Source organism: Poecilia reticulata, chromosome 7 (assembly GCF_904066995.2).
Source record: "Poecilia reticulata chromosome 7, P_reticulata-male-v2, whole genome shotgun sequence".
Classification (NCBI taxonomy): domain Eukaryota; kingdom Metazoa; phylum Chordata; class Actinopteri; order Cyprinodontiformes; family Poeciliidae; genus Poecilia; species Poecilia reticulata.
This window is the reverse complement of record NC_088836.1, coordinates 12,212,104-12,233,487: the sequence shown is the minus strand read 5'-3', so window position 1 is coordinate 12,233,487 and position 21,384 is coordinate 12,212,104. Positions and strand designations below refer to the sequence as shown.

At 39.5% G+C, this 21,384-nt stretch overlaps 1 protein-coding gene across 5 annotated transcripts in view; it reads left to right on the top strand.

Annotated features, from left to right (window-relative positions):
* The window catches only part of LOC103467993 (kazrin), a 168,293-nt gene that overhangs the window by 120,719 nt on the left and 26,190 nt on the right, over positions 1-21,384 (top strand). For all 5 annotated transcript variants that reach the window (XR_014088174.1, XR_014088173.1, XM_017305778.2 and 2 more), the window contains exon 5: positions 18,240-18,431. Coding sequence is in view for 3 of the 5 variants with exons in the window: in XM_017305778.2 (XP_017161267.1) it covers positions 18,240-18,431 (192 nt within the window). In the remaining 2 variants the exon portion in view is untranslated. The remainder of the gene's footprint in view (positions 1-18,239; positions 18,432-21,384) is intronic.

Here is a 21,384-nt window from a genome sequence, read left to right as displayed (position 1 = left end):
TAATTACGCTATACAATGCATCTCTGAAAACTCACTTCTGTTTGTTTGCTGACGGTCCTTAGGGTATTATCATGAAGTGAAGTGACTGTATTCTCGCGTATGCACATATTCACAGCTTGACACAGCCTCACACTCTTATCTGTTCTCATAAAAAGCCAGTGTATTGTGTCATCAGCTTTAGTGTTTACTCTTACTGAGTTCAGCTGAACACAGACAAGCAGGCAGCAGATCTGTGGCCCCGTTTTCAATATCATTTTGAAGACTCATATTAATAAGAATCTTTTCAGAGCAGCCATGTTTGTGCAAAAGAAAAAAGAGATTGTTCTCCAAATATCACACTTCTGCTCAGACAGCTGAGGTTTCTTCCATGTTGTCTGTAAAAGATAAAACAAACATTTGTTTATGAAAGAGGCTTTCTGCATAGTTGCCTTTTTCTGTTTTGATGCTTTAAAATCATAGAGTTTTTATTGATTTGCTGCTCTGCTCTGGCGGCTTGCTCAAAAGGAAATAAGATATATTTTTTAATTTGCTAGTACCCCTGATAAAAGCTTTAAAGTTAAGCTTTAACTGCATAATCTCACACTGTGCTATTTGAAATCATTATTTTTTTACAATCACCAGTGACATTTATTTATGGTTCCCAAAGCTTTTAAAATATGCATAACTTTTTTTCTTTTTTTTTTATTAAATGTTGCATTTTTAATCTGATCAGAGATTCCTGGGACCTGAAAATCCACAACAACTTCCTGTTTCCCTGGTGCATAAATATGACATTGTGACAGAGGCCAATTTCTTTTAGCGACTGGCTACCCAGCTGGTTGATGACATATTTACCTTACCTCTACACGCAGGGAGCAGAATTGTTAGGCAAATGAGAAACACCCCCCCCCCCCGTTTGAGTTCTGCAGGAAAGAGCATCATCTTGGTGTCATCATGTCCCCGTAACAACCAGAGGCTGTTGACATGGCAGCGGATTGTCTGGGAGAAATGCTGGAAAAACAATCGGTTTCTGCCCTACTATGAGAAATGTAAATATGCGGCCTCTCGCTCTCACCTGGGACTTTATCTTGACTTGTCAACTGTGATCAGATTGGTCTGAAACTGAACATTTTTGCCACAAACACAGTAAAACACCTCTTGTCCACTGTTTAATATAGCGGAGGATTTGTGATTCTGCTTTATTTTATTTTTTTTTAACAAACATTTTGGAAATTATGCTAGTAAGCATTGTATTATAAACTCCTTCAAATACAACAACATTTTAACTAAAGTTCTGACTGACTCTATAAGTAAGCAAACAATATAGGTAATCATTTGACCTTTAACCAAGACATTGACATAGTATCAGCTTTCTTCTTTTATCTATATCCTGTAAAAAAAAACAAAAAAACTGGATAAGCTTAGGGAGTGAAACTAAAAGTACATTTTATTTAAATGATTTCTTCACAGCAAGAGAATTACTTCCAGATACAGTTCAGTTTTCTGATTTGTAACAATGAAATGGGAATGTTTCCAAATTCAAATTAAGAAACTTGTTTCTTAAAGATCATTGTAATATCCTGTTGAGATCCGTGATTTCGGGCCCAAGTTCACTCTAATTGCACCTCTACAACTCAAATCAGCTTGTAGAAGTTAACTGTACGGTTGCAGCCCTGGGGGGGAAAAAAAAAAAAAAAAAGCTGTGAGAAAAGAAAACGATAACGTCTCAAAGTATTAGCTTACAGAGGACCAGAAGCCTGGGGCAAGTCAACAGCTGGCTGGCGTGTTGCTGTCTGCCTTAGACTACATCAAGTCGACATGCACCTGCGTGTGAGCTCACACGTTAGGTGTAGCTCCCTTTCCCATTGGTCTTGTCCCGGTACGTGTGTGCATACACATGGTTGAGTAATGTGGGAAAATCGTAGCACCGACCCGGCTGAGCCCGTCTTCTTCCTTACCTAAACTATTTGAGCAGAGGGGGAGGGGCCTGGTGTACTGTATCACCGATCCTGTGGGAGTTGCCTTGAACAGGTATTCAGAGAGGGAAAGACGCAGCCTGGATGCATTTCCTGGTGTCAACTGAGCAGGCACTTTAGGGACAAAATGCTGAAGATGGCTCAGATCTGAGTGACGACCGCTTTTGAAGGAAAATAAGAAACTATTTTTGGTGTGTTCCTATTTTGAAATAGTCCAGCACAGACCTGACGCATCCTGGAATCTTTAGGAGAGCTCCCCCCTGAAGAGGGGAGGAGGTCAGACGGGGAGAGAAGAAAGTCCGGTAAGTTGAGTGGAAACGGCAAGTGCAGCAACGGCGCTTAAATGGAGCAGAGAGTGAAGTGATTGTCAGGCCTGCAATTTTCTGAGGTTTTACACTGAGGCAGGGAGGTTTTACACTGGCAGGTGTCATGTCTGATAGTGAATCGCATGTAGCTGTGTGGAGCCGTTAGGAGACTTTAACCTGCTCTGACCTCAGACTTGCTGGTATTTGAACTTTGCAGCAGACGGTAAACCATTAATCACTCACTATAGCAGAAGGCTTGCAAAAAAAGGAACTGGGTGAGAGTGTAGATGTGGTTGTAAAAATGGCGAGAGGTCTTACAGTTTTGTTCAATTCTAGAGTTGTATTTATAACAAAATATTGTGCTATAAATTTGCATCCTATTAATGTTTTGTTGAGTTCAGTTAGTCTATGAATAGTAGTTTTAAAGCAGATGTGTTGTTGTGTTGTTAGTGCAAACATATCCTCAGGCTGTTCTTCATACATGTTTTTTTTTGTTGTTGTTTGGCTTTCCTATTTAACTTGCTGCATCAGACTCTCTAAAATCAAATTTACATAACTTTAACTGAAACATACATGAATCTGGCAAATGTTACTGAAATAAAACTGTTAAATTTGTCTACTGGCTGCTCCCAATACTTGCATTACACTTAGTAAAGCTAGATCTAAATAATACTCGTATTTAGAAGTAAATGTTTATTTGACAAGAAAAAAATTCTTCCCATGTTTTCCCTTCATTTTCCTGCATGTGAAGGCAGTCCATGAAGGAGACACAAAACCGGCAAACTGTTTAGCCTCTTTTTTTCATCTGAAAGTGCCAAAGTGCTTTTGCAAGATGGGAGAAGTACTTATAAAGGACATCTTTAGTTTGTGGGGTTCTCTTTATAGATTTCCGTGGTAGGCACAGTACACTTCATCCTACAAAAGTAGTGACTGGAATCTCCTCAAGGCAAAGAAGTTGGGATGCTGGGAAAAGTTTTACGCTTTGTGTTTTAGGAGCAGAGTTTAACTGCCATAAACACTGACGACATTGTCAAAAACTTGCTTCTGAACATTCTGCAAGCCTTCAATTTCCTCTGAAAATAATTGTAAGGACGATACATGGCGCTAAATACATGACAGTCATGAAGAAAAACAAAAACTTCTAGGATTCGTGTTGCTGGTGGAGGTTCATCTTCTAGCAGAGCATCAACCCCAAATCCGCAGCCAAAGCTACAGCACAATTTAGATCAGAGCATATTAATGTGTTGGAATGGCTCAGGTAAAGTCCAGAGTCCAATGGAGATTATTTGTAAAGACCTGAACACAACTCCAAATATTCTCTCTGATCTGACTGAGTTAGCCTATTTTGCAAAACAAAACAAAAAAATTTGCAAAATTTTCAGTCTCCAGATGTGTAAATCTGATTGAGAAATACTCCAAAAGACTTGGAAGAAGGTGATTCTAGAACAGTCTTGACTGTGCAGGCTGAATACAAATGCACACCATACTTTTCGGCTTATCTGTAACGTAAACTGAAAGCCATGTGTTGATATCATTCTGCTCAGCTATTATGCACTACTTTGTGTTGATCTGTCACATGAAATCACAGTCAGTATTTAGCAGTTTGTGCGTGTTTTTTTGTCCCTGGCACTTCACCCACTTTGCCTGCTGGTGGTGATCAGAGGGCCGATGGCGCCGATGCATGGCAGCCTCACCTTGGTCAGACTGCCCCAGGGTAGCTATGGCTACTATCCAGTAGCCTGCCACCATCACCGTGTGAATGTGAAAGACTGAATGTTGTTTAAAGCACTTTGGATTCCCTTGGACTTGATAAAGCGCTATACAAGCACAAGCCATTTACCATTTGTAATTTTACTAATGGTGGGCGATGTAAAGCAGTATGAACACTAGAAATTTATTGTATGCATATTTGAAGCCTTTGGCAATTTATGGGTTTTTTTCTCTCTGCCAATTGCCTGTTGGTTGTTAGAGATGTACTTCAAAGAAACTGAAAATAGAGTTTAACTCTACAGATTAACATTTTAAACAAAGAGGGAAAGATTTTACACCATAGAGCCTGTTGCTCTTATTGATTCATTAGATTCCCTTCACTGCATGGCAACATGTTTATGACTCCAGATTAGTTCACACTTCAATTTGTGGCAACCTATTACCAAAGTACAAAGGTGTGTAGATTTTGCACATTTGTATATTTCAGAGATTTGTCATGTCAATAATTGAGAGCTCCCGTATCTTACATTATGTAAGCTGGCACATTTTTCTCCCAGTTTAGGTCAGAGCAACAATTCTTTTTTTTTCTTCTTCTTCTTTTTTGGAGGAAAACAGGACTGTATTTTAGTCTGATCTCACTTACATCACAGCCAAGTTCTTTTTGGGTGCAAATCAAGCAAAAAAAAAAAAAGGTCGCTGTGAACATATTTCTGTTAAGTAAACACAGAGGTAGGAGCTAGATAACAGCCCTGCAGTTTGTTACAAGCTCCTACTGCGAGCTTGTTCTCTGATTGATATGACTCCCGCATTGTGCATATTGTCAGAGTGGTTTCTAGAAAGTGAAATGACAACATGTTATTCTGACATCTGCTCTGATTTATGCGTACAGCTACAGCATAAACGCCCGCCTGTGTCAGCTCGCTTTGACAGCGTAATTGTGAGCGCAGCTGATTCTGGTCCTGGTTCTGTAATTGCTATCCTTCGGTGGCGGTGCCTCGGGTGAATGCGGTGAGCGGCTCCCTCAGGTGCTACTACTTTCTCTTCTTGTGACACACAGGTGACAATTTGAAGCACATTAGAGAAAATCAGCTGCCTGTAAAAAAAAAGAAAAAAAAGAATGAAGTCGGGGATAATGGTTGAGCAACTATAATGGCGAGTCATGCCACTTTTAAAGTAATTTTGTATTTCAGTGGGGATGGACTGATTAGAGCCTTTATTTCCTTCCACTATCTCCTTGTTTGAAGACCACCGTGCATAATCATATTTTACCCTAAATGTGGCTCCTTTCCCCCCCACCCGCCATCGTTTCAAGTCAAACACATGCTTCGCTTGGCGGCTGATCTTCGTCAAAGTGTATTTCTCCACAGCTCCTCAAATTTTCTGAAATAAATTACAGAATAGCAGCAGGTTGCTGAGAAGGGTACCTCGCTTTTGCAGTGGCAGTCTTTTCGGTTTTGCAGTTCACTTCTGAGAAGCTGTCAACAAAACCTCGACTCATTTCGAAAAACCGAACAAATGTATTTCCACTTGCACGAGCTGTACTACGCCTTTCAGACCTGGAAACCCTAAAGGGGAAACCGGCATTGTTTTGACATCCTCCATATTCAGATTTTTGTAGCAGATCACTGCTGTCACCCTGGCACAACACATCAGAATAAGTTTTTATTTTTAGCAGAATATGTGCTACGGAATGCATTTGATTGGTTTTGAAGTTTGCAGGATGCCATCACGGAGACATGATGCATGACATCTGCATAGGATGTAATATCCATGGTAACACACTTCCTGTCCTCTCTTTGCTAGCCCAGCCTACTAATAACAGCATACTTTTTTTTCACTACCAACCTAAACAGACGTTTGGATTTACTTATTTTTTAACCATAGATGTTTCTATTTATTACACTAGGTGCAAATAACTTAAAATGAGATGATCAATCTTCTATATTTCAAAATGCTTAATGTATCACCTGTCCATGAGTACAGATTTTATGATCCTCACTCCTGCTCTGTCATACATGAGTTGGAATTCACCCAAATACCATTTATCTACATGTCTGAGCGAATCCATCCATCTGTCTGACAGGTTGGGTTGAACACTTTCACACTCACAGATGCTTTTATTTCTTTTTTTTTTCATTTTATTTAATTTTTTTTTCTTTTCCTTTTGATCACAAACAGCTCTCCTATCTGGAAACTATGTCTGACACAACAAAGGTTCTGCAATAACAGCCTCTATGATTACAACTTGATTTTAGGGAACAAGCTGAATGCATTTTTTTTGCAGGTGTGAACAAAGAAAAAAAGCCAACACAAAAATATCTGACAATGACATTTTTCAAAAATAAAATTTGAATGATGATTTTTTTGTGTATATCTCTGAATAAAATAGCTCCCACTCCACACATTTCTCCAACCACTCATAAAACATTAGCTAGGCAGATATATTTTTCTTGTAAAACGGAGTTAATTGGCCATCATCTTACATCTGATAAAATCTGTCCAGGGTAAGCCACTCGTTTCAGCTATCAGAAAAGCACCAATCGAAGTCACTAACCTCCAGTATTGGGCTGCAGCGTGCGTGTTATTAATTATCTCAGAAAATTGGCAAATAGTGCAAATTTGGGCAATTATAATCCATTCCCCTTGTGTTTTTTTTCCTATTTCCCACCTGAATGCCTGCTGACCTAAAATAATGGAAGATAAATCGCATGACTCTAGAAGAGGGTCGCGGATGACGCAAGCTGCCGGGCTATTTGTTCATCTTTGTGGTGAACAAGATTATTTTTGCTAATTTGGAGTGTCTGACTCCAAATCAAGCTTTTATTTTATGCTCCTTTTTTAGTAGTTTCATTCATCCACAACTCTGCCTAAAATGCTTGGAGTAGTGAGTAGGATTTATATTAATTCAGAATAGTGAGATTATTTGAACTGAAAACATAAATATTCTAGAGGATGAGAGTCGCTGCTCTACAGGTTGACTTTGTCAACATGAGGCACCTCAAGAGCTGCTCACTGACTTTCTTCAAAATAAGAGCGTCAAACATAGATACATGGATGCTAAGCTTGAATTGCTCTTTCTGGGGTTCATAATAATAATTCTGGGGTTGCTTTTTACTTCATCAGAAAAGAATCATATTCCAACAGAAAACAGTTCAGCCCTTGATGGCCATTTCTGTTGATAGTAATTAAGCAAAGGCGTTCACAAGTTTATGCATGGAGACATTGGCTGTGATAAATTTTACAAAAAGAAAATCTTACATCATAAAATCTTAAAATTTTACTCTATTTTGGAAAAGAAAACATTTCCCCTACAAAATTACAGCCTATTGTCTCCTTATTTAGCCATTACTGGTAACGCTAAGTGATCATTTTGTGTTTCGAGGAACACTATCATTTCTCAGAAAGCAATATCTCAGTCGTTTTTGAAAGTATTCAAAACGATCTAAATGTTCTAGACAGTGTCCCTATGATTTAGAGATGTTCTCCCATCAATCTCGTTTCCCATCTATACATCTGTCCTTAATGACCCCGGCTGTCTCCTCCAGTTTCATGGAAAACTCTCTCGTTAATCTCCGTGACGGAGAAATCCTGAAAGCTATCCCGTATATCTGTCCATCTGTACCCTCTGAAAGACAGTGATCTCATTGTTTGCAGTTTTCACTTCAGAGACGGCAGAGAGCCTGTAAAGCGAACACACTGTTCTGATGGATTTCTGTCAGTTTTGCTGCAAGTGTAGCCTGTGAAAATAAGAAAGCTCCTTATGCAACTGTTTAAAAAGGACACAAGGATGAAGACGGCTTTAAATATCTGTTGACCACTAAGGAAAGTACAATGCAAAACATAAATAGAAATGCTAATCTGATTATTTACTGTACATTTGTACTGTGATAATCAGATGACTTTAGCTAATTTATTTGTATTTAAAGTTTTGGACAGAGTTTAGCTGACGACAGGTCATTATTTTTAATCAAATGGACACAGATTGTTGTGGAATGTGGCCAGGATTAGTAGACATCTTTCTCTTCGATCCATTTATTTTATTTTTTTTTGCCCACTGTTCAGCTTTGTTCTAAGCTGTACTCCCGCACAAGTTCAACCCCCATTACTCCAAGGAGCTGAAGCATGAAATAGGCTTGCCAGTATATGGATGTCAGATTCTGTAACTTTAAGGCACAGAGTGCTTGATCAACACTGACTGGTCAGAAGGGAAGAGATCAAGCAGGGAGTGACACCGCTATTTAAACATCTCTGACTTCAGATTTTACTGTTCAAACAATCACTAAATGTGTCTGTGGTTAGGTTTGGTTGGGCCAAATGTTGTTTATGTTGCGTTAAAAAGTGGTAATGTGAAAGCATGAAACAAACGTTAGTCTCTCGGTAGCCCCTTGCTCACCGGGATGCGGTGGGTTCTTCTTCCTCTCAAGCTTAGGGTTCTCTACCAGAGGCCTGGGAACTTGAGGGTTCCTCACAGTATTTATTCTTAAAACCGCACCCTGCTGAACTGACATGTTGGATGATCTTTTTGAGCCACTTTTCCAGTGTGGGAGGTCACTGTCACAAGGACTCCGATGACCACAGATGCCTTCACCTGCCAGGTGTTGTCCAGCTCTTCCCTGAGCCCTTGGTATTTCTCCAGTGTCTCTTGTTCCTTTTTCCTGATGTTTCCGTCATTGAGGATGGCCGCATCGATTACAACGGCTTTCTGCTGCGGCTTATCAATGATTACAACGTCCGGTTGGTTAGTCGTAACTATTCTGTCCTTTTGAATCTGAAATCCGTCAAGTTCTCAGCTCCGTCATTTCCAGTTTGACCTTGGGTCACCCGGTTTGTATTTCACACTGACGTCTCTGCACAGTATTCCAGCTGCTTGGTTTTGGCGTTCCACGTACGCCATGATCAGAATCTGTAGACTTCTTTCTAATTTCACATTTGCGTGTTTTTTTTTTCCCCTGCTGCTTAAAACATAGACATAATGATGATGATATTCACCTTTAAAATAGATGGAAGTGTGTAATATAAGTAATTAGTGTGGTTTGAACTGCTGTCTTTCTGTGTGCTTCCAGGAGAATGTAGACTCTTAGCTCTACACTGAAATCTCTACTGAACATTTCCAGATTCATCATGATCCGTTATAGAGGTCGAAAGGTTGAACGGAGAAAACGGCATAACTTCGCTCTACTCAGTTAAGATGCTGAAAGTCTCGCTGTCTGAAGGAATTTGGAAATCGCTTAACATCTCATAGAAAACACAGTTGTTGTCAATGTGACTTTGTAGCTCTTGGTACCAATCACCAGATTGTTTTATTTTGCCGTGTCTCTTGATTTATTTGAGTAACCAACGTCGCACATCCACACTTCCATATTTGCAGTCTCCGAACTTCAGAGCAATCATGAGTTTATTTGGGGGTAAACGCCACAGAGGTTTGCCCTCATTACTGTTCCTTTCATCAATAAATCACAATCCATCCCTTCTTTTGTGTTCTCAGGAATACCAATCTGTCCTCATCACTTCCTCCGTTAATGCATAATATTAGTCTGATTTCTATGATGGAGTGCCCGAAGGCGAAATATTTTCTTTTCCTTTTTTTCCTCGCTGCTCATCAACCATGACCTCGCCATCTCCTGAGGCGACGAACTGAGATTGTTCTGCTCATGAGGATTGACTGGCTAATCCAAAGCAATGCACTGTCAGATCAGGCTGAGGCTAGAGGCTGCTTCATCAGTCAGAGCTTAGGCATTACATCTGTCATCTGCCGCTGATGAATTTGCTGTCAATAGCTCCTAAAAATTAGTTTGTGTGACGCAGGAAGAGGGAGACTCTGCTTTATTATTATTGACTGGCTATCTCATTTGAGATGAAAGAGTATTTGAAGCACATTTGGCTGTTTTACTCTGGCTGACGTGTGCATAATTAGATGTGGCATTAAAAGCATCGTGTAAAAAATAAAAAATATGCAGGTCACCTTTGCCTCCTTTGTGAAACAGTAGCTTTTATGTGAAACTTGCTGAAGCTCTATATTAACAGTGAACGCACTGAGTCTTATTTTCATATTTTTGCAGAGTCCAGCACTCAGTCTGCAGAATGTAACTTATTACCTTGCAGTTGTCAAAAGCCACGGCATCAGGAAAAAAAATAAAATAAAATTTACTTTGCTTCGCAAAACTCAAACCTACAGAAAAACTACAACTTACAGTATTTTCTTTTTCTCCTGGATTTTGCGAGTCGAGCTCATTTAGTGAGTTAGTAGTTCTTCCTTCTTTTGAATGTATAGAAATATTAAAAATAATTTAAAAAAAAAAATAATAATAATAATAATAAAGCCCATTCAAATTTACTATAAGTACCATAATATGTTCAGTAAACATGACTTTCATGTCGCTGCATGAGACCTGAATAAACTCGGCTGTTTTTCCAGTGTAGCGATAGTAACATTAACCCACCTGACCGGCGTTGTGCGGCGACAGGTGGGAAAGAGCTCTGTTACTTCATGCAACATGGAGCCCGAGAAATAAACAATGAGGCAAAGGCACCAACTGGTCTGATGCCAACACAGAAATGTATCCGCAGCCTGCACAGGAACATGTTTACTCTACTAAGGTCCGACTGCACAAAACGGAGCCCTTTTGGTTGCATGAAATAAGCTTAGACCGCAATGGTTTTAATCGAATCTGCATAAAAATTGATCCGTACGATAACTGCACACAGTTCACTTAGTAGGAAAGTGCAAAGGTTAGTAGAACTCCATAAACTCCCTGATTCCTAGTTCTACTTGGATTCCCCCCTCCCCATTCCCAATCACATAAGGTGTGTTTTAAAATCGATAACTGTTTATTTCAAGTCCACTCAAAGGGTTCCTGGAGAGGTTAAGCCATTAACCCGTGTGGCACGCATTGTGTCTCTGAATAGATTTCAGACAATGCTTTGGAAAATGGCTATTTCAGCAGGGATGGGACTCGGTCGCAGAGTCCAAAACAAATGAGAGGATGTGAGTTGTTGCCTCCCATCATGAAAGCACTTGCTGCCCGCATTCTTGACCCCAGCGGCTCCTACATCCCCCACCGTTCTTAATTCACACATTCCTGAACTGGGTTGTACTTTTTGTGCTGCCTCACTTTGGTACAATGCATGCTCCGTTCGGGCCGAACGCTTCCTCGTTCTTCTGGAAAGGAAATGTGTCCGAGACAACTTCTAGACGTTATGAATTAAAACAAACTTCAGCACATATTTCTGAAGCAAATTTGAAGTGCCTCGCTGATGTCTTCAAATCCCTTGGACTTGTCAAGATTATGTCATGATTCCTCCACAAATTTTGATTTTGACCCACTTCCACTGGTTTTCTTCAAGCTTTGAACTGCATTTAGCTCCGTCCAACTATTGATCAACTCTAACAGCTTTCCCTCTCTTCCACTTCATAATGCTGCCACTGAGTATGGAGAGCTTATGTGAACAGCCTCCTTCATTTCAGCCTCCTTTTTCTGTGTTTTTTTTTCTTTTTCTTGTTTTCTGATTTTCTCACATCTTACACTATGCTATGGCCCTTCTCTGATTATTGCTTTCCTTGCCCAGTTTAGCTGAACAGCTGTGCTATTTATATTGGTGATTGAACAATACTCCTTTAGCAGATCGAAGTCATGTGATTCCTGGTCTTCGTAATGTTGTTTGTTCTCTAGTATTTACAAAATTAGGAAATCTTGGATCCTTCCTGATAGGATCCAACCTTCCAACAAGGTGCTTCTCTTTTAAATTTCCAACTTTATTTTGTTCCACAGCAATGGCAGCAGTGCATCCACAAGATTATGAATGTATCAGGAAAGAAAAAAAAATACTTCATTCAAAAAGAGCACTTGCTATAAAGCTAAGGAGTCTGCAGCCAGGCTGAACAAATACCTCCAGTTGCAGGAGCCTACTGGCTGTTAACAGGTCTGTGGATGTGTGTGTGCATGTGTGCGCGCAGGTGTGTGTGTGTGTGGGTGTGTGTGTGTGTGTGTGTGTGTGTGTGTGTGTGTGTGTGTGTGTGTGGGTGTGTGTGTGTGTGTGTGTGTGCCCGTGCGTCCCTCTACAAGTTGGCTGCATAAGAATTCTGCGGAAACAATAAGGGTGTTAATTGATTTTGTCACCGGTAGCAAGCAAAAAGAAGAAAAAAATTGAACTCCATCCTGTCTTTCCCTCCCACCCTCTCAAAAGACTGAAAAGCAATCTAAAAATGATCCCCCTCTAGACACTTACTGTCGTTCTCCATCAATTTTCCACCTCCACAGCTGTTGCAGCCAAGTCCAATTTCAGCTGCCTCATGGCCAGTGAAATCTCTGACAGATTGCCGGACCCTTCTTTTTTTTTTTTTTTTGCGACTTTCGTTTCCGAGTCCCGCTACTTTTTCTTACATGTGGGAGAGGAGGAACCTCTGGATGGAGGAGACGGCGTAAGTCGGAAGTTTGTGGGGGACTGGGTGACATAAAGACAGAGACGGATAGAGAAAGCACCTCAACATGACACACTGCAGGAACCTGAGGAAAGGCACCCAACATAAGTTTGGAGTTTTCCTGGGAAACCTTTGGTCATCAAAAAAAATGTTAATTGTCAATTTAAATTTTGATCTGATCTTTTCTCATTTTGTATCACATTTTTATCACACCATTACTTCTCATCATGAAGAAAGAAGGATGAGTTTTGTGTCCCTCAAGAAGTGCTGATTTTTTTTTTTTTTTTGAGCAGTATTCCTACAATTTCCCTCCATCCCAAAACTGTCACATAACAGATGCAGGATTATTTAGAGGGACAGTTTTAGCCATTTTGCTTAAATCACGCAAATAGGAAGCGACACTGATCAGATTCATAATTCACCGCTCCCAATTGCATGTCAGCTGATTTATGGCTGCTATTATGCAAATGCACACACTCAGAGCGGCCGTTTAGATATGTGGCCGAGGAAGAAGGTTTTATTTACGATTTCAGTGAATCTTATTAACCGGAGTCGGTTTAGGGGATTGGAGAAGAATGGGACTGGGAGAGAAATCACGAAATGTACATAATTCAAGGATCATTTTATAAATATTCCTCAAACGATTCGGTCTAATCTCTCTCAGTGCTCATCATAATAAATGTCAAGGAGTGCAGAAATAAATTGTAAGGAGAACGTACACGTTTTAGTATTTAAAAAAAGAAAAACTGCCATTTTTGTTTGTGTGCGTAGATCCAAAATAAAACACGATTTCTGCATGTTCGTGTTATTTAATCAACACTGATATTTAAAAAAGATGGATCTTTTTTATTTATCTGGAAAAACATAGGGATATTTCATTGTGCATGAACATGATTTTATTGTTATGTCTTCAAGTTCATTCTTGTCTAAAGGAAAAGCTTTACGTTTTTGAAATCTGACAGTGGACTTAAAACCAGGAAAAGAAACCCAAAATTACTAAAAACAGTGTCGTTTATATCGCCACTGAACCCTCAGCTAGTTCACGTCTGACATTATCCTTGGATCTCCAGTGAAAAGTTTCAGTTTAAGGTGTTGATGTCGACCTTCCTGCATTTTTTGGCATGTTTTGAAAGTTGTTTTGCTGCGACTGAGTCCTCTCAGAACAGAAAGAGGCGACTGTTTAAATGGAGAGAAAAAAAAAAGATGTCTTACTGAGCAAGTAGGCAACAGATGGTGTTGAAGGTTCATCTATAAAAGCAGCATTTGACCTCCACCAAGGTCTTTATCTAGAGACTTGGTGTTGGCGACAGGCTCACGCCATCTGAAACTAAAAGACAACCTCGTTTCGCCAGACTCACTTTGTTTGTGCTCACAGAAACATCTGTTCACGCAAGTTTAGTGGTTTGTGTTTATTTGTATAGGAAGGAAAAATAATTAGTAGCAAAAAGGTTATGCTGGCCTTTGAGCGCAGCTAAAATGAAAGATGCATAATACGATAAAATGTGTTTGTGTTTTAATAGCATTTCATTTTACTGTTTGTATGAGTCCTTGCTAGAATTGTTGTTTTCTTTTTTAAACGTATTCTTTTTTTTCTAGGTCATTGTACTTTTATTTATCACAAATAAATAAAAGATATAATTGATTGAATTAAATGAAGGTCTGCAGAAGCCAACGGTGTGATCCCTCATCACACATCAACCGTTTCCTGTTGTTGCTTATTCAGACAGGTGATCTTGCACAGCGGGGCTCGGATGTTGACAGTCTTGTCTGTAATACACTGTAAGAATTTGGCAAGCTTTCGCTGCAGCAGTGGACTGCATACTTGTGCTACTCAGAATCCCGACAGCATTGAGTCACTGCATGCCTGATTATAATCGGGAAAGGCACTGAATGAGAATGTAAAAACCTCCGGGCGACACATTCACTTCTTTTGAGTGCCGCCTGATTAATGTCGAATCATATCTGGTAATAATCATAACCCTAAACTGTCCGGAGGGGCCAGCAGAACTGACTGGGGCCAAAGAATCGCAAGCTGGTACATCAGAAGTTCCTTCTTTGAAGAGACATCTGGGATTTCATCTGAAAAATTCACTCCGAACCAGGCGGACCGAAAATGTTCTGAGAGAGTAATAGGAAGACGTGTCTGTCGATCAATGTCACATATGAGTTTCACCTGATGATGCAAACAAAGTGATAATAAACATGGAACCAGTTAAATGAATTTACAATGAATGCTCCATTTATATGAGTTGGAGTGCAGATGAGAATCATTTTAAACACGAACAAACGCTCAAACAAATGTATCTCTGTTTTACATCCAGTTAGTTGATGTTTTTAAATCAGGAAAAAAAATGCAGTCATTAAAAATATTGGAATCGGAAGCTCCTCTGAAAAAATGTCAGTTGTGATGCTATTAGTATTTTTTTATGAATAAACTAAATATCTCTAAACTTCTCATAAGTATTTATCAGGAGTGGTAGTGAAAAAGTGCACAAGCAAGACAGTGCATCCAAATTACTCTCTCAGATATGAATTTTATTCATATTTTCCTGTTAATGCTGTCCCCCATAAAGTTATCTCTTCTTTTTGGAGACGCCTCCATTTTGTGTTGCTTCCACAAAGCTTTAGGCCAAATAAGACGGGTGAATTTATTAAATTAAGATGAGTGCTGAGCCAAAATGTCCTGCAAAATGGGCCATATGGGAAAAAAAAATCTCTCTCAATGCTTCCTGTAGATTGGTTCATTTTGCTACAGCTGGCTGGTAGAGAACTCTTTTCAGGTATAAAATTGATTATGTGCCACTCTTGTTTTATTTACAGGTGTTATCGACAGGTACTGAAAAAATCATGCTATCATAAAATGTATTTTGATTTGAAAAATAAATAAAACCTCCCTAATAGAAATGCGGTCTGTCTGTCTATCTGCTACAAATTCTTAGTATTTAACGGAATAGGAAGCAAAAGAAAGATTTTTGGTCATTCTTACTTATACAAAACAGGAAAAGCTTAGTCTGATTCAAAATACTGTGTCTCTTTGGTTTATGTAAACATCTGGTCTCAGTTAGATTCATTTTGTACATTGAAACTGATTCAAACAACAAAAAAAAAGTTGGATCAGTTGCGGTGTTTTTGTATAATTGTCTATAAATTATATTTCCCAAACATTTACAGATATATAAATTTCATGCTTGAAAGTTGTTCATTTTGTGGTCATTACAATTTACAACACTTGCCACCAAAATGTTTTCAAGAAATTACTGAACAACAACCCTCACATGTACCCTGAACATTGATAACATTACAAAACAATTTGACATGTTCACTGATACAAATTTTTACTTTTCAGAGATGAACTAGGGATTTTGAGAAATCCGTTGATCCATGGTGTTTTGTTGTTTGTATGAATTGCATACAAACATTTGGAAAATGTACCTACTGTTTTGCAAATGTCAAAACCGACTGTTTTGACATTTTTGAGACCTACCGGTACCGTTTGGTGATTTGAGAAATGCGCCGAAGCCACCGAGACAAACTGCAAGCTCTTTTTCAGTGTCCCCATTTATCACCTTTGGTATTGCTGCCTTTGGACAATATATAAAAGTAATGAAAATGTAAAAAAATTAAAAGAAGGCTAATGAATGGGAAAAAAAATTGGGTATGTGAGTATTTTTAGGTTTTAAACCACCTGAGCTTTACCCCACAACCAATTATTTCCAAATGGGACAACTGTTCTGGTGTCCAGTAAGGGTTATGCTAATGGAGTTGCTAATCATGCTCATTAATTATACCTCCTTCTAATGACACTTCACTAACAAGTGTTTCTTTTTCTCTTCCAACCTTCTTCTAATTGGGGCCTGCTATGCAATGCATGGCAGGAACCTATTGTTCTACGCCTAATAGAATGTCAATTTATTTATTTATTTTTCTTACGTCACCGTTAATGCGGCCCAAACCGCTGCGTGCACCCCCACAAAAGTGGTATCAAAATGTTCAGCTTGATCCAGAGAAGGGAGTTATTACTTTTAGTGGGATTCTGAGTTAAAATGACGACATAAATTGATAAAAACGAGCAAAAATCGAGCCTGAGTGTCTCACAGAATCAGTCATCTTTCTCTCTGAAACACACACAGCACAGTGGAGGGAGGTCTGACTCCAAAACTCTTTTTAACTCCCCCTCACAGGCACAAATATTGGCCTATTGGTCTAAAAGTCTGTTATGACATAGAAACACATGCCTGCTCCCGTAAAATGTTTTCAAAATGTTGCTAGAGCTTATGGTTTTTTGTCAGGGTCCTTGAGACCGACGCTGGGTGTCTCACAAGAATAGATCAGCATCAGCAGCATCCTGTCTGACAGAGAGAGCCAGCCCAGGTGCAGATAATTAATTACCATAGCAACGGGGCCCAGAGAGAGGCCCCGTTGCTATGGTAGTCTCACAAACAGGCAGAGACGGGTCTTACAATGCATTGTGGGAAGAATACATATTTCCTGTGCCTATTCATATTTTGCTTACATAAAATTATTATTTCTCTGAATTTTTGAGTGTGAATTAAAATCCTTAGTATGAAGGTTGAAAATTTTTTAGAAATAAACAATTACCCACTGTCTTTATGGTTTTTATTTTGGACCGTGAGTGAGAACCACATGTGCGAAGCTTATAGTCATCAGGCTCGACAAGCAACATTGTTTTGTCTTTGCCGTTACTCAAAATTTGGTCACAACTGAACGTTAAGATAATCAAGTTTTAGTAATGTTCACATCATGATCAATCAAAAAAAAAAAAATCAATGTATAGATCTGTTCTATACACTCTTTCTAGAGACAAATAAAAACATGCTCAAGATTTAAGAAAACATAAGAGCAAGAGGAGCGAGGAGTGATCTATCGCTGTTATAGTATTTAACAAATCAAAAAATAAATTCATACTCTTGACTCCCAGCACATTTAAAAAACAATATTTTCTGTGGAGACTTTCTTCAACTTTTCTTCCCATCCACACTGTGTTCATACAGAAATACTGGAGTTGGGATGCAGGATTTTACAGTGAAGTGGAATTTATGCAAAGCACTCGATAACGGAGCTTTGCAGGACGGGGCTGAGCGGTTTTCCCCCGTTCCCATCTTACCCCTTGGCCCTCAGGGTGCATAAAATCGAGCAGAATGAGTCCACCCGTCTTTTTTTTTCTAAATCACTCTCTGTATGCCCTCATCTATGCAAGCACATTTGTTGAGCAAAAAGAGATAAATTTTTTAGATAAAGGCTGATGTGCTGGAGAAAACCTTGCCATTACTCTGTCATGGCTGTGTGAGAAACATGAGATGTAGAAAAGAGCACTTTAACATTTTTTGGCGACTCGTGTTTATGAAGGGAAGAACCAGCTTCCACCACCACTTTCTGTTTTTCATTTTGTTGTTTGCGGTGTTAAGCACTTTGAAGCGTTTGGTGAATATCGAATGAATGCTGCTACTTCCAATTCCTGTCACAGAGTAGTTTCACCAGGCAGCTTCAAAAATAACAAAATAAAGTTATTCCACTCATTAGTTATTCTGTGAGTGTGAGTTATTCCATGATTACTATTATTGATAATATGGGATTTAGTGTGGCACTTATCTCAATCAAAATAAAACTTGTGACTTCCTGAGCTCCAAGTCATTTGCGTTTCAGTAAGAACAGTTCAGAAAACGTTTGAGTGAACCTGAACAAGACTGGATTAGTGAGAACCCCCTCTCTATCTACTTGATTTTATTTTATTTTTTTTTACTTTGGCTTTAAAAATAAAAAATAAAAAGGAGGTCAGCGGGTTTTCATTCAACTCTCTGAAAGCTCTCCTCCTCTCTCTTTACATTCTAGTCCTGCTGCGCGAAGAGGTGGCCCAGCTCCAGGAGGAGGTGCACCTGCTGCGGCAGATGAAGGACATGTTGAGCAAGGACCTGGAGGAGACCCAGGGAGGCTGCTCGGCTGACGTCCTGTCCGCCACGGAGCTGCGAGTGCAGCTGGCCCAGAAGGAAGAGGAGCTGGATCGGGCCAAGGAGGCTTTACAAGGTAAGAGGTCCAGACAGGAAACCATGAGCTGCGCGTTGAAGCAGCAACGGTCTTTATTAGAACAAAAAAACAAACTGCAAAATACTTGGAACTTTATATTAATGCAGAAAAATGACCGCATACAGAGAACCAATGGCAATAACATGTTTTGGATGATGACATGTTCATGTATTGGAATGGCCCAGTCAAAGTACAGACCGAATCGTAGTTGATCATTTGCAGGAAGATTTGAAAAGGTTGCATTATTTTCTTTCCACCACTCCATGTTGGCTTGTCCAAATAAAACCCAGTCAAATAAATTGAAGTTTGTGATTTTAACATAGCGGGCTGCACAGTGGCGCAGTTGGTAGAGCTGTTGCCTTGTAGCAAGAAGGTTCTGGGTTCAATTCATAGCCTGGAGTCTTTCTGCTTGGAGTTTGCATGTTCTCCTTGTGTATGCGTGGGTTTTCTCCAGGTACTCCGGTTTCCTCCCACAGTCCAAAAACATAACTGTCAGGTTAATTGGCCTCTCCAAATTGCCCCTAGGCGTGAGTGTGTGTGTGCATGGTTGTTTGTCCTGTGTGTCTCTGTGTTGCCCTGCAACAGACTGGTGACCTGTCCAGGGTGTACCCCGCCTCTCGCCCGAAACGTCGGCTGGAGATGGGCACCAGCACCCCTCCCGACCCCACTGAGGGAAAAAGGGTGCAAGAAAATGGATGGATGGATGGATTTTAACATGTCAAAATGTGAAAATAAAAATTGAAGCGCCTTACATTTATTTGGAAACCGTCATTTGATTATTAGTTAAGAAGATTTTTGGAATTCTTTGAGCGTAACTTTAAAGTTTAAGGTATCGATTAAAAAAAAATAAAAAGGCTGACCAAGCTACATGTTTTCCCATATCATATATCTAATCCATTACTTGTCTCATAAAATATTCAGACCTTTATGTATCTACCTGTTTCATTTAAAGCAGCAGCAGTTTTCACTTTAACCGTTTAGTCGTCCTGCTTTGATTTACCACCTGCCCACTTTTGCAGTTTCACTTCTGCCGCTTTATTTCCCAGCACCGTGATATTGACCGCAGTGTTTGCAACAAACATGCGTCATGGAGTCCATTAACTGCATTATGAGCCATTAGCATGCGATCTGCTGGACAGATAGTTCTGTGGCATATGACCGTGGGAGAACGTACCAGTTCTTTTACTTTTTACTTCTTCATTCACTTTCCTCCTTTTCAGCTCTATATGAACATTCAGAGTTTTATATGCATTTATCATTTCTATTATTCTAATTAGAAATTATAGATATTACTAAAATGAGCAGGTTGCCTGGCGTTGGTGCGGTGTTCTTTTTATTTGACAGCTTATTGTGACCAAATTCGTCTGACCGTAAAACTTTTCTTTATTTTGTCCATGTGGTTAAAACGAGTGAAATTAACAAGTAATGTCTATGTGAGAGTTTGCGTAGACCTCTGAGCTGAACGTTTGGCTACTGTAAATATGACACCACACACTGATAGGATTCAATCATTACTGATGGATTCAGGGCTTAAAATTAGTGATTGTAAACCTGCAGCACAAAATACCAATCAGCTCAATTATGAACTGTGACTTCGAGGTCACACATGGCCTTCAAATACTGAATAATCAAAGTCACAATTCACCTCGGAGCTCGTCAGAAAACCACTCCACGGCTCGTGATTTTTCTCTGTTGGCGTCAGCCATGACAGGCTGGTTCTGTCACAGTTTTAGGGAATTTTTCCAAGTGGGAATATATTCACAAAACTGCAAAAAAAAAAAAGAAAAATAAATGAGTTTCTGCCAGGCGCTGCTCGGTGGATTGCGGGGCATCAAGCATAGATGTCATCAGAACGACAATGAATCATTCTTTTCAAAGAAAATATCACCCGTGAAACGAGGCGGAGAGCGACGCTATCGTTTTGGATCGCGCAAGAAAAACACGACCTGCTGTCAGGAGAATTTGTTGCTGCGACATTTTCGCTCGACACCAGCAAAACTGGTGGATCTGAACTATAAACACAAAGGGCTGGATGGAGAGCAGGACAGAACACGCATTAGATAAATATGTATCGCTCCCACTTTGATGGTTAAATATCTCAGCAGACTTCTGGCAGTCCTCGTACCCTCATTTGCGTGACTCAGACCTTTTAATGAAGGCCAAAGCTTGCCAGCCCCTGCAGGCTGTGACAGTAATCAACCACTAATAAAAGCTTGATAAAAGGGGTCTTTGGTTGACTTACAAGGTCAAGGAATGTTAAGCTTAGTGGATCTGTTGTGCAATTAAAAGAGGGATGAGAGAGAACAAAAGGAAATTGGTTGTCGAGATGTTAAAGGTTGGTTCTATCGGGGTTAAATTGAAAGGGCGTGAGCTTAAAAGAGAAAATGTCCGCGTCACAAAAGTTTTCTTGTGTACTCGTTTGGCTTGAAAGAGATTTTATTGGAGGCGTAGACAATAAGCTGATACTTAAGCTGAACAAAGCTGAACATTGATTAGAATGTGACTCATGCAAAAACACACATTTGGATTTAGGAAGATACGTTTAGTTATATTCCCCTTTTTTCTCCTGAACTGGCCGGGAACAGGAGGAGCTGCATCGCAGCTCATGTTTCAGTCTTTCTAAATCTTCATTAATTGTGAGTTTTTATTGTTGCATACTTTAAAGACACTGCTTTTAAGGCAGCTATAAAGCAGCAACAGCTTTTGGCCATTGATTTTTTTTTTTTTTTTTTTGACTCGTACGTTGAAAATTTAGGCATAGTTCCAATTTCTTTCTGCCTTTTTTGGTTCTGCTTTTTGCTCTTGAGCTCTCCAATGATTTGCCACAAACTTAAATATATTTTATGGCGATTTTTTTTTTTGTGACAAACATTTATAACAATATAAAGTCTGTGAAGTGGAATAATAAGAATAATTGTTATATTTACAGTGTTCTTTACAATTAAGAATCTAA